At 43.6% G+C, this 14329-nt stretch overlaps 1 protein-coding gene across 7 annotated transcripts in view; it reads right to left on the reverse strand.

Annotated features, from left to right (window-relative positions):
- Window positions 1-14329, reverse strand: part of LOC132824520 (SH3 and multiple ankyrin repeat domains protein 2-like) — a 1314713-nt gene that overhangs the window by 1024829 nt on the left and 275555 nt on the right. For all 7 annotated transcript variants that reach the window (XM_060839149.1, XM_060839148.1, XM_060839147.1 and 4 more), the window contains one exon: window positions 1266-1417. In XM_060839149.1, the coding sequence (XP_060695132.1) occupies window positions 1266-1417 (152 nt within the window). The remainder of the gene's footprint in view (window positions 1-1265; window positions 1418-14329) is intronic.

Consider the following 14329-nt stretch of genomic DNA (forward strand, 5'->3'; position numbering starts at 1 on the left):
CCTTATGAAGAAAGGTTGAATAAGCTCGGACCTTTCTCTCTGGAGAGAAGGAGGAAGAGAGGACATCTGATCGAGGTACACAAAATAATGAGAGGAATAGATAGAGTCAATAGCCAGAGACTTTTCCCCAGGGCAGGATTGACTGGTATGAGGGGTCATAATTTGAAGAGATTAGGAGGAAGGTATAAAGGAGACGTCAGAGGTAGGTTCTTTACACAGAGAGTTGTGAATGTATGGAATGCGCTGCCAGCTGTGGTGATGGAAGCAGAGATATTAGGGACATTTAAGCGACTGCTGGACATGCACATTGATAGTAGTGAGTTGAGGGGTGCATAGGTTAAGTTATTATATTTTACATTATGATTAAATCTCGACACAACATCGTGGACCAAAGGGCCTGTTCTGTGCTATACTTTTCTATGTTCTATGTTCCAAAAAGAACAGGAAATGACATCACCACAGGAAATGGCATCACCACCGGAAATGACATCACCTAGTATGGAGATGAAACATCTGAAAATGAACCTTCCAGCTCAGTGAGCAAACCTCCAACAAGAACATCAACCTGAGCTACAAATCTTCTCAAAACTCACACTCAATAACTAGCCTCTGCAGCCCAGGGTGGCAATATGTTCCACAGAGTCACCACCCTTTGGCTGAAGAAATTCCTCCTCATCTCAGTTCCAAAGAGTCATATCTTCACTTTGAGGCTCTACCCTCAGGTCCAAGTCTCTCCTACTCTTGGAAACATCTTCTCCATATCCATTCCATCCAGGCCTCCCAGTATTCTGTAAGTTTTAATGAGATCTCCATTATCTTTGTAAACTTCATCAAGTACAGACCCAGAGTCCTCACCCACTCTGATGAAAGGAATAGTCTCGGAGTTTGTGTGATTGGGCTTTGCTGGAACTGAGGTTTGTAGAGTGGCTCGAGGAATCACTGGTGCGCAAAGAGAATTTCTCTATTAATGGGGGGATTGAGGACCAGGAGACATCACTTTAAAATCAGAAACAGACAATTCACAGAGTAGTTTGGAAATTGTGAAGAAAGATTTCACTCAAATGCTGGTAGAATTGGGGAACTGTCTCCCTTCAAAAGCAGAAGCTGTTAGGTTAATTAATAAGCTCATTAATTCATCAGGTTTATAGATTGACAGCCTTAGGTTGAGATAGATTTTTACAAGCTGTGGGTATGGAGGAATATGGTGTCAAAATTGGCTGAGTACATGGTTCTGGTGTAGTTCCTGTTGCCATCCATTATCTTACCATAAGTGCGGTTTGGTTCTTGGCCTTTGCAGCTTTGTGTAGAGGTGTTACTCCATCTTTCGCTCTGAAATCCAGGTGAGCACCACCGTTCCTCAAAGCTTTGATCACTTCCACTGGGACTTCCAGCTGAGCTGCTAGGGTCAATGGAGTTTCTGAGGAGGTGAAATCACCATCTGATTAATCATCTTGGCTTACCGTCTCTGAAATCTCAGTACAGCATCTCCCACATACAGGCTCAGTCTCTGAAATCTCAGTACAGCATCTCCCACACACAGACTCAGTCTCTGAAATCTCAGTACAGCATCTCCCACATACAGGCTCAGTCTCCGAAATCTCAGTACAGCATCTCTCTCACACAGACTCACTCTCCGAAATCTCACATTACAGCATCTCTCACACACAGGCTCAGTCTCTGAAATCTCACAGTACAGCATCTCTCACACACAGGCTCAGTCTCTGAAATCTCACAGTACAGCATCTCCCACACACAGGCTCAGTCTCTGAAATCTCACAGTACAGCATCTCTCTCACACAGACTCACTCTCCGAAATCTCACAGTACAGCATCCCTCACACACAGACTCACAATATTTACCAGACACTGAAGCTAATGAGTTCTTAATTAAATGATAACACTCATTGATAAGAACTGAATGCGGTAATAAATTGGAGGTACACTGATTAAATATGCATAGGTTGCAAGTTACTGTATTTAAATGGTGTAATCAAACACAACCAAACATCATTATCATATGTATCATAAAAATTAGAAGATTTGAATTGTTTTGGGGCAGTTAAAGTTATGTTTGATCTCATAGCTGTGTTTTATTAAATTCCAGTGATATGACAGGTATGAATGTATAAATATGACTTGCAAGGACCTGCCTTTCCCTTTCTACATACACAGTCCTGTACAAACCATTCAATATCCCAATGACTATAGAAACAATATGGATATGAGCAGTAAGTTGTTATACATCATCAACATTTCTAAAGCAATTTGGGATCGACAGTAAATGCTGACCCAGTCAGTGACACCCTAATCCATGAATTTTATTCTTTGCATTGCTACAATACTTTTGGAATAATTCAGTACAAATCATAATGACCTCTGAGAAACGAGAACCATGTGCAGTCTTGAGGAATATGAGGGGAGGTTGTTCTGGAATTGGTTGAGAACATAGTGGTATCATTCAATCGCTATTTAAAGTTATACTTTCTGTCCTTTTCATTATCATTCCAGATCACAAAGTGAAAGGTGTGGGTAATGTGGGGAACAGGACAATTCAGGGACAGGCAGAGTTGTATAAAGCAAGGCAGAGATACTGGACCTGACAGGGACAGTGTAATCACAGTGTGACTAGTGCCCATTATTAAAATGGAGGTCAAATCTCCTGCCTCCTTCTCTTGGCAGGTGGGTTTCATCCGTTGGCTCATGCCCTAGGATTGAGTCTTGGCTACCCCATCACCATGGCCTTGCTGTAGTGGGACACCACACTGTCACTGTACTTGCTGCAGGGGATTGCCTGCATCATTTTGCTTTATTGTACCTGGATCCCAAACCAAAAACACTGGAGAATGCTCAATGCATCAATCTGCAGCAGCTTGGATAGAGCTGCCAAAGACATTAGCTTAAAATGAAAACCCAACTTAAAGTGAAAGCTTATCCCTGTGAATGGCCTCAAAAATATTGGCAGGTTTGCTTCAGTGTAACCATCAATCTCAGCAAAACGAAAACACCAACAATTACTCAAACAGACACAAAACTGGAGAAACTTAAAAAGTAGATTGAAAGATTCTTCTTCAATGAGGCTTCCTGTCAGGGTTTACTGTGGTGGACTATTCAAATATAAGAACCAGCTGCCTGAGTAGGCCACTCAGCCCTCGATCATGGCTAATGTCAATACTCCACATGGATTTTAATATTAGCAAGTACGCAGTTTTCCATTTCAGATCAAAAAAGGATTGATCAGGGTATTTTTTTTCAGAAGGTACCAAGTTAAGTACAGTGGATGTCCAACAAGACTTTGGGGTTCAGGTATTTAGCTCTTTCAAATACAGAAAATAGGCAGGAAGGCCAATGGATAAAGGGCTGGTATACAGGGCTGCAGGCATCATGCTGCAGTTACACAAAACCCTTGTTAGACCCCACGCAGGGGACCATGAGCAGATCTGGGCAGCACATCTTAGGACCGATGTTTTAACCCTGGAGGGCGTTTAACATAGGTTTACAGGGATAATACTTGGACTTCAGGGGTTATGTTATGAGGAGAGATTACACACATTAGGCCTTTATTCTCTAGAACTTAGAAGATTAATGGGTGTTTTAATTGAGGTCTTCAGGATATTAACAAGGAAAGACAAGGTAGATAAAGTTAAACTAGATGAAGGTGCACAAACCAGGGGCCATAGTCTCAGGAATAGGACCAGGCCCATCAGGGGAGATGTTAGAAATCACTTCGATATATAAAGAGTAGTGGAGGTTTGGAACTCTCTTCCTCAAATGGTGTTTGGTGCTAATTCAATTGTTACATTTAGATCTCAGATAGACAAATTCTTATAAAGTGAGGATGTCGTATAATATGGGCCAAAGGCCACAGATTAGTGTCACAAAGCTGGTCCTTTTTCCGAAAAGCTGTTCCTTTTCTCAAGGATACAGTGTCCTTGGTTTTGTTCAGAGGGGCCAGAAACAGGCCGGGCTCTGAAACAACTGGGTTGGTGCAGAGATGAAAGGCCTTTTTGTTTATACATAAACAGATGAGACTTGAGGCCAAAGCTAATGTTTTAGGAGTGACCTATATAATGAAAGGGGTATGGTCTGTCCAAGAAGCTGGAGTCTTGGTTGAGTCAGTGCTGCAGTGGGGGCTGTGTGAAAACAGGCAAAAACAGGGTACAAACAATGACTGCAGATGCTGGAAACCAGATTCTGGATTAGTGGTGCTGGAAGAGCACAGCAGTTCAGGCAGCATCCGAGGAGCAGTAGATGAGGAATGGGCAGAAGTTCATCAAATTGTTTTGCCAGTAGGGTACAGAAAGGACGTGCTGTGAGTGGCTCATGAGCTACCTCTTGGAGGTCATTTAGGGGAATGAGGAAAACACAGGCTAAAATACAAAGACATTGTTATTGTCCTGGACGACACGAGGATGTAGTTGAATTTTGTCAGACATGTCATACATGTCAGATAATTGGAAAACTACAGGCAGCAATAAAACCTGCACCTTTAATACCTATTCCAGCATTTGAGGAACCTTTCACAAGAGTCTTGATTGATAGTATAGGCCCCCTACCTCAAACAAAAAGTGGAAATAAGTTTTTATTAACAATAATGGATGCATCGACAAGATTTCCAGAGGCAATCACATTACACAATATCACAGCAAAAAGGATTAGAGTCATAGAGTCATAGAGATGTACAGCACGGAAACAGACCCTTCAGTCCAATTCATCCATGCCGACCAGAAATCCCAACCTAATCTGGTCGCGGTCCATATCCCTCCAAACCCTTCCTATCCAGATGCCTTTTAAATGCTGTAATTGTACCAGCCTCCACCACTTCCTCTGGCAGCCCATTCCACACACAGACCACCCTCTGCATGAAAACGTTGCCCCTTAAGTCTGTTTCATATCTTTCCACTCTCACCCTAAACCCATGCTCTCTAGTTGTCGACCCCCACACCCCACGATTTTGTCTGTTTATCCTATCCATGGTGCTCATGATTTTATTAATCTCTATAAGATCACCCTCAGCCTCCAAAGCTCCAGGGAAAACAGCCCCAGCCTATTCAATCTCTCCCTATAGCTCAAATCCTCCAACCCTGGCAACATCCTTGTAAATCTTTTCTGAACCCTTTCAAGTTTCACAACATCCTTCCAATAAGAAGGAGACCAGAATTGCACACAATATTTCAAAAGTGGCCTAACCCATGTCCTGTACAGCCACAACATGACCTTCCAACTCCTATACTCAATGTTGTGATCAATAAAGGAAAGTATATATTATCTACCTGGCACTCTACTTTCAAGGACCTATGAACCTGCACTCCAAGGTCCCTTTGTTCAGTAACACTCCCAAGGACCGTACCATTAAGTGGATAAGTCCTGCTAAGATTTGCTTTCCCAAAATGCAGCACCTCACATTTATCTAAACTAAACTCCATCTGCCACTTCTCAGCCCATTGGCCCATCTGGTCCAGATCCTGTTGTAATCTGAGGTAACCTTCTTCACTGTCCACTACACCTCCAATTTTGGTGCCATCTGCAAACTTACTAATTCAAATCATTTATATAAATGATGAAAAGTAGAGGACCCAGCACCGATCCTTGTGGCACTCCACTGGTCACAGGCCTCCAGTCTGAAAAACAACCCGCCACTACCACCCTCTGTCTTCTACTTTTAAGCCGGTTCTGTATCCAAATGGCTAGTTCTCCCTTTATTCCATGAGATCTAACCTTGCTAATCAGTCTCCCATGTGGAACCCCGTCGAACACCTTACTGAAGTCCATTTGATCACATCTACCTTTCTGCCCTCATCAATCCTCTTTGTTACTTCTTCAAAAAAACTCAATCAAGTTCGTGAGACATGATTTCGCATGCACAGTTGCCTTTCCAAATACACGTACATCCCATCCCTCAGGATTCCCTCCAACAACTTGAAAAATGTCCATAGTACAGAGGAGGAAGTGCGAGTGGTCTTGAAACACATGAAGGTGGATAAATCCCCAGGACCTGATCAGGTGTCCCCTAGAACACTGAGGGATGCTAGGGAAGTGATTGCTGGGCCTCTTGCTGAGATATTTGTATCATCGATAGTCACAGGTGTGGTGCCAGAAAACTGGAGGTTGGCAAACGTGGTGCCACTGTTTAAGGGCGGTAAAGACAAGCCAGGGAACTATAGACCGGTGAGCCTGACGTCAGTGATGGGCAAGTTGTTGGAGGGAATCCTGAGGGACAGGATGTACATGTATTTGGAAAGGCAAGGACTGATTAGGGATAGTCAGCATGGCTTTGTGCGTGGGAAATCATGTCTCACAAAGTTGATTGACATTTTTGAAGAGTTTTGTGACCAGTGGAGTGCCACAAGGATCGGTGCTGTGTCTACTAACTTTTGTCATTTACATAAATAATTTGGATGTGAGCATAAGAGGTACAGTTAGTCAGTTTACAGATGACACCAAAATTGGAGGCGTAGTGGACAGTGAAGAAGGTTACCTCAGATTACAACAGGATCTTGATCAGATGGGCCAATGGGCTGAGAAGTGGCAGATGGGGTTTAATTCAGATTAATGTGAGGTGCTGCATTTTGGGAAAGTAAATCTTAGCAGGTCTTATACACTTACTGGTAAGGTCCTAGGGAGTGTTGCTGAACAAAGAGACCTTGGAGTGCTTAGCTCCTTGAAAGTAGAGTTGCAGGTAGATAGGATAGTGAAGAAGGTGATTGGTATTTATTCGTCCTTCATTTGTCAGAGTATTGAGTACAGGAGTTGGGAGGCCATGCTGCGGCTGTACAGGACATTGGTTAGGCCACTGTTGGAATATTGCGTGCAATTCTGGTCTCCTTCCTATCAGAAAGATGTTGTGAAACTTCAAAAGATTCAGAAAAGATTTACAAGGATGTTTCCAGGGTTGGAGGATCTGAGCTACAGGGAGAGGCTGAACAGGCTGGGGCTGTTTACCCTGGAGCGTCGGAGGCTGAGGGGTGACCTTATAGAGGTTTAGTAAATGATGAGGGACATGGATAGGGTAATTAGACAAAATCTTTTTCCAGGGTTGGGGGAATCCAGAACTAGAGGTCATAGGTTTAGAGTGAGAGGGGAAAGATATAAAAGAAACCTAAGGGGCAACTTTTTCACACAAAGGGTGGTACGTGTATGGAATGAGCTGCCAGAGGAAGTGGTGGAGGCTGGTACAATTGCAACATTTAAGAGGCATTTGGATGGGTATATGAATAAGAAGGGTTTGGAGAGATATGGGCCAGGTGCTGGCAGGTGGGACTAGATTGGGTTGGGATATCTGGTCGGCATGGACGAGTTGGACCGAAGGATCTGTTTCTGTGCTGTACATCTCTGTGACTCTTTGTCTCTAAGAAGACCATCAAAATTGATTAAGGAGAAATTAATAAGTCAGAATTCAGAGACTACCGATTTGGTCTACGTGTCAAATTTTAGAGAACGATTGAATCGAGCTGGAGAGTCAGCTCAACAGCATTCACAGTGTACAGTGAAAGATGAAATGGATGAGAAATCAAAAATTTGCAATTTTGCCGTTGGGGATGATGTATTAATGTTCCTTTCAGTAATTTGTGAACCTTTAAAAGCGAGGTTTAGTGAACCTTACCAAATCAAGAGGAAATTGAGTGAGGGGAACTACTTGATAGGGACTCCAGCCAGGAAGAAATCTCACAGAGTGTGTCATGTGATTATGCTCAACAGGTATTTTGATCGGGAAGGAAAACAAGAGGGGAAGGTGTTAATGATGACAGCACAGAAGGGAGAACCACATTCAGAGGATTCTGAATTGATCATTCTTCAAATCAAATTGGATAATGAGGAAGTTGTCAAAAATTGGGATGAATTATTGAGTTACTTTTCCCAAGAAAATCGAAATGACCTGAAAGAGTTATTACTGTCACATGGGCAATGTGATTCACTTTGGTAGGAGTAACAAGAAGATGGATTATGGGCTAATGGTAGGTTACTTGGTAGTGTGGGTGAGCAGAGGGATCTTGGTGTCCATGTACACAGATCTCTGAAAGTTGCCACCCAGGTAAATAGTGCTGTGAAGAAGGCATATGGTGTACTGGGCTTTATTGGTAGAGGAATTGAGTTCCGGAGTCCTGAGGTCATGTTGCAGTTGTATAAGACTCTGGTACGGCCTCATCTGGAGTATTGTGTGCAGTTTTGGTCACCATACTATAGGAAGGATGTGGAGGCATTGGAACGGGTGCAGAGGAGGTTTACCAGGATGTTGCCTGGTATGGTAGGAAGATCATATGAGGAAAGGCTGAGGCACTTGGGGCTGTTCTCATTGGAGAAGAGAAGGTTTAGGGGAGATTTGATAGAGGTGTACAAAATGATTAGGGGTTTAGATAGGGTTGACAGTGAGAACCTTTTTCCGCTAATGGAGTCAGCTGTTACTAGGGGACACAGCTTTAAATTAAGGGATGGTAGGTATAGGACAGATGTTAGGGGTAGATTCTTTACTCAGCGGGTTGTGAGTTCATGGAATGCCCTGCCAGTAGCAGTGGTGGACTCTTCCTCTTTATGGTCATTTAAGCGGGCATTGGATAAGCATATGGAGGTTATTGGGCTAGTGTAGGTTAGGTAGGCTTCGGTCGGCGCAACATCGAGGGCCGAAGGGCCTGTACTGCGCTGTATTTTTCTATGTTCTATGTTCTATGTAATGTGTGGAAATAAACTGGGAAGGACTAACCTCATTGTGCATGGTGATGAAAGTGGGTTCTGCAGATGCTGGAAATTAGAGTCAAGATTAAAGTGGTGCTGGAAAAGCACAGCGTGTCAGGCAGCATCCGAGGAGCAGGAAAATCAATGTTTCAGGCAAAAACTCTTCATCAGGAATGTCCTTCATCAGGAAAGCCTGATGAAGGGCTTTTGCCCAAAAGATCGATTTTCCTGCTCCTCGGATGCTGTCTGACCTGCTGTGCTTTTCCAGCACCACTCGAATTGTGCATGGGGTAGATATAGATGTTGTTCCAATTAAGTAACATTCTTATAGGCATAACCCTCTAATGTTGGCACAGGTTCAGAAGGAGACAGAGCGCATGCTCCAAGATGGCATAATCAAAGTGAGTCACAGTGACTGGAGCTCACCCATCGTCATGGTGCCAAAGCCAGATGGTACCCAATGGTTATGTGTGGACTATCGCAAAGCCAACGCTATTACAAAGACTGATGCATATCCAATTCCACAGTTGGAGAACTGTGTCGAGAAAGTGTGACAATCAACTAACATTTCTAAGTTGCCCTTGATCAGAGGTTACTGGCAGGTACTTTTGTCAGAAAGAGCAAAAGTAATTTGGGCTTTTGTAACGCCAAATGGACTGTATCAGTTCAAAGTCATGACATTTGGTATGAAAAACACTCCAGCCACATTTCAGAGACTGACTAATAAGGTCATTGTCAGATTACCCAACTGTGTGGTGTATGTTGATGACCTGGTGATTTTTAGTCACAGGAAGGAACATTTTCAGCATTTATTGGAATCGTTTGATTGACTTTGGAAGGCCGGCTTAGTGGTAAACCTGGCTAAAAGTGAGTTTGCCAAAGCCCAAGTCACCTTCCCGGGGAATGTTATTGGACATGGACAAATGGCCCCACGGGATGTAAAAACAAAAGTAATGGGGGAATTTCCCCACACTGTCCACAAAAAATGCAGTACTACGGTTCCTGGGATTGAGTGGATGTTACTGAATGTTTGTGGTGACCTTTCGCAGTGTGGCTGCTCCACTCATTGAATTGGTAGAAAAGGGTAAGAGGCTGCAGTGGACAGCGGACTGTCAAAAGGCATTGAACAGCCTGAACACTGTGTTCCCCACTGCCCCAGTGTTAGCCACACCAGGTTACACAAAGCCTTTCAAGTTGACTATCGATGCCAGTGACCTGGGTGGTGGTGCGGTGTTCCTGCAGGAGGATGATGAGGGAATAGAAAGACCCATTGGGTATTTTTCCAGGAAGTTGAACATTCATCAACAGAAATATTCAACGATGGAGAAAGAGACTTTAAGCTTGGTGTTGGCATTACAACATTTCAGTGTTTATATTACCAGCAATGCATCTGAGACAATCGTATACACTGATCATAACCCATTGACATTTGTGGAAAACTTTAAGGATAAAAATGCCAGACTGTTTCGATGGAGCTTGTAGTTGCAGCCGTTCACTTTGTGTCTGTGGCAAGTCACAAAAACGTGATTGTCGATGCATTATCGAGATTCGAATGAGACACAGAGGCGTGTGATGCCATGGCCTCAATCCGAATGCGGGTGTGCATGTTTGCATGTGTTTCATCAGTGTATATGTGTGTTTTAGAGTACTAACCAATTTGTTTTTTGAAGGCTTTTAAAAATGAAGCCACCTTTGGATTTTGATGGGGTTTTTTTAAGGGGCAAGTGTCACAAAGCTGGTCCTTTTTCCAAAAGCTGTTCCTTTTCACAAGGAAACTGTGTCCTTGGTTTCTTTCAGAGGGGTCATAAACAGGCCAGGCTCCGAAACAGCTGGGTTTGACAGAGATAAAAGGGTATTGGGAGGCCTTTTTATGTTGTTAGAAGTAATCTGTATAAGTCAAGGAGGTGCGGCCAGCTCTCCAGCTGAGCAATTCGGTTCAGAACTTTAGTTAAGAGTGCAGCAGTGGGTTATGTGGAAACAGACTGTGAGATTCTCTCTCCTTCTGCCCTTCTAACATCAACCTGTAAGCCTATGTTTCTTTTTTTGTGCTCTGTGTTTAAGGGATTTGTTTATTATTGTGTATATTTGGAACAGCATAATTAAGGAGAAAGTGAGGACTGCAGATGCCTGAGATCAGAGCTGAAAATGTGTTGCTGGAAAGGCGCAGCAGGTCAGGCAGCATCCAAGGAGCAGGAGAATTGATGTTTTGGGCATGAGCTGAAGAAGGCCTTATGCCCGAAACATCGATTCTCCTGCTCCTTGGATGCTGCCTGACCTGCTGCGCCTTTCCAGCAACACATTTTTAACAGCATAATTAAGTCTAGTTTGGGATAGTCTAAGTTCTGTGGATATTCTATATTCTGTTCTTTGTGTTTCAATCAGTAATTTTGTGAATACATTTTTGCCTGCTTTAAAACCTGGTAGCCAACCTGGTTACAGTCTGGGTTTCCTGCTGAAGAATGTTTTGAGTGGTCTGGCCTAGTCCATAACATCAGCTCATGATCTTACTGAATGGGGTAGAGCAGGTTCAAGGGGTTGAATGGCCTCCTCCTGTTCCTCGCTTCCTAAATCCTTATATTTGGGGAAGATTTTTGTTTCTTTTTACCTTTTGTAAAAATTACTTTCTCTTTCTGACTGAAGTTGCACTTCCCAGAGTTGGCCAGTGTGTGTCACCCCAACTCTGAATGGCTTAAATCTGAAGAAATTTCAATGAATTCAGATCAACTGTTTCCCAATCTCAAATAATTTGGCAAGTGAAGACAGCACAGTGCACAATATTTGTTTCGAGAAATGAAAGGTTAAAAAGATGATATATTCTAAACCAAAAAGACAGAAAAATTAGACAAAAACAGAGTTTTCAGGAACAGAGAGCAGCTGGGCTCAGCTCTGAAAACAGAAAAGATGGATTGACGTTTTGTTCAGATTCTGTCAGAGTGGGAATCAGAACAAACAATCTGCCTCTTCCATGGAAATTTCGTTCTTAGCACCTGACAATCTGTCATTAATGATTTTTCTTTTTTTCCCAGGAAGTCTTAAGACAGCAATAGTTTTTTTCCCTGCTCAATTTTCGAGAGATCAGTTATCTGAAATTATTAAATAATTAACAGAGCCAGCAATGACCCATCCACACAGTAACTGAGGACTCACGTGGAGAAACACAGGTTACTTACTGGCAGCTTGCAGATCTCTGCAGAAAATAAAATCCTCGTTCTAAATCAGGGCAGAACTCCTACAATTAACATTAAGGCTCTGGGGAGTGTTGCAGGATGGAGAGACCTTGGAGTGCAGGTTCATAGCTCCTTGAATAGGGAATTACAGGTAGACAGGATAGTGAAGGTGTTTGGTAGGCTTTGTTTTATTGGTCAGAGAATTGAGTACAGGAGTTGGGAGGTCATGTTGTGGCTGTACAGGACATTGGTTAGGCCACTGTTGGAATATTGCGTGCTATTCTGGTCTCCTTCCTATCAGAAAGATGTTGTGAAACTTGAAAGGGTTCAGAAAAGATTTACAAGGATGTTGCCAGGGTTACATAGAACATAGAACATAGAACATAGAAGGATACAGCGCAGTACAGGCCCTTCGGCCCTCGATGTTGCGCCGACCGAATCCTACCTAACCTATACTAGCCCAATAACTTCCAAATGCCTATCCAATGCCCGCTTAAATGACCATAAAGAAGGAGAGTTCACCACTGATACGGGCAGGGCATTCCATGAACTCACAACCCGCTGTGTGAAGAATCTACCCCTAACATCTGTCCTATACCTACCACCCCTTAATTTAAAGCTATGTCCCCTAGTAACACCTGACTCCATTAGCGGTAAAAGGTTCTTAGTATCTACCCTATCTAAACCCCTAATCATCTTATACACTTCTATCAGATCTCCCCTAAACCTTCTCTTCTCCAATGAGAACAGCCCCAAGTGCCTCAGCCTTTCCTCATAAGATTTTCCTACCATTCCAGGCAACATCCTGGTAAACCTCCTCTGCACTCGTTCTAAAGCTTCCACATCCTTCCTATAGTATGGCGACCAAAACTGCACACAATACTCCAGATGAGGCCTCACCAGAGTCTTATACAACTGCAACATGACCTCAGGACTCCGGAACTCAATTCCTCTGCCAATAAAGCCCAGTACACCATATGCCTTCCTCACAGCACTATTTACCTGGGTGGCAACTTTCAGAGATCTGTGTACATGGACACCAAGATCCCTCTGCTCATCCACACTACCAAGTAGCCTACCATTAGCCCAGTAATCCATCATCTTGTTATTCCTACCAAAGTGAACGACTTCGCACTTAGCTACATTGAATTCCATTTGCCACATTTCCGCCCAGCTCTGCAACTTATCTATATCCCGCTGTAACCTACCACTTCCTTCCTCACTATCCACAACTCCACCGACTTTTGTGTCATCCGCAAACTTGCTTACCCAGCTTTCAAGTCCTTCCTCTAGATCATTTATAAAGATAACAAAAAGCAATGGTCCCAAAACAAATCCTTGTGGTACACCGCTAGTAACTGCGCTCCAAGATGAACATAATCCATCAACTACTACCCTCTGTCTCCTTCCAGCCAGCCAATTCCTAATCCAAACCTCTAATGTATCCTCAATGCCATACCTCCGAAGTTTTAGCATTAGCCTACCATGGGGAACCTTATCGAACGCCTTACTAAAATCCATATACACAACATCTACAGCTTTACCCTCATCCACTTCCTTAGTCACCTTCTCAAAGAACTCAATAAGGTTTGTGAGGCACGACCTGCCCTTCACAAAACCATGCTGGCTATCCCTGATCACGTTATTCCTACCCAGATGTTCATAAATCTTATCCCTTACCATTCTCTCTAAGACTTTGCCCACCACTGAAGTCAGACTCACTGGCCTATAGTTACTAGAAAGGTACTAGGTTGGAGGGTTTGAGCTACAGGGAGAGGCTGAACAGGCTGGGGCTGTTTTCCCTGGAGGGTCGGAGGCTGAGGTGTGACCTTATAGAGGTTTATAAAGTCATGAGGGGCATGGATAGGGTAAATAGGCAAAGTATTTTCCCTGGGGTTGGGGAGTCCAGACCTAGAGGGCATAGGTTTAACGTGAGAGAGGAAAGATCTAAAAGAGACCTAAGGGGCAACTTTTTCATGCAGAGGGTAGTGTGTGTATGAAATGAGCTGCCAGAGGTGGTTGAGGCTGACACTATTACAACATTTAAGAGGCACCTGGATGGGTACATGAATAAGAAGGGTTTGGAGAGATATGGGCCGGGTGCTGGCAAATGGGACGAGATTAGTTCAGGATATCTGGTCGGTATGGACGGGTTGGACCAAAGGGTCTGTGTCTGTGCAGTACATCTCTGTGAGCCTGAATGGGGGGAAGGTGATGGGTAAAAGCAAGCCCTTGTTCATGAAAGGGCACAGAATTGACTGGGACTGGGACTGCACAGTTAGTGCAATGGACACAGGGAGACTGGGAAGAACGTGAACTGAAAGGTTCCTGAACTGAGTGAGAGCACAACAGGAATCAAGCTCAGTCACTTGTTTGCGTCGCCTTTCGAGATCACAGCAAGCTGTGGAGCGCTCTATGGTTCGACCTGGTTGGAAAGTTGCATTCAGCAGATTTAGCCACAAATTGGTAAGAATGCACTAATTTCCATTGGCTCAG

This window comes from Hemiscyllium ocellatum, chromosome 18 (genome assembly GCF_020745735.1).
Source record: "Hemiscyllium ocellatum isolate sHemOce1 chromosome 18, sHemOce1.pat.X.cur, whole genome shotgun sequence".
Taxonomy (NCBI): Eukaryota; Metazoa; Chordata; class Chondrichthyes; order Orectolobiformes; family Hemiscylliidae; genus Hemiscyllium; species Hemiscyllium ocellatum.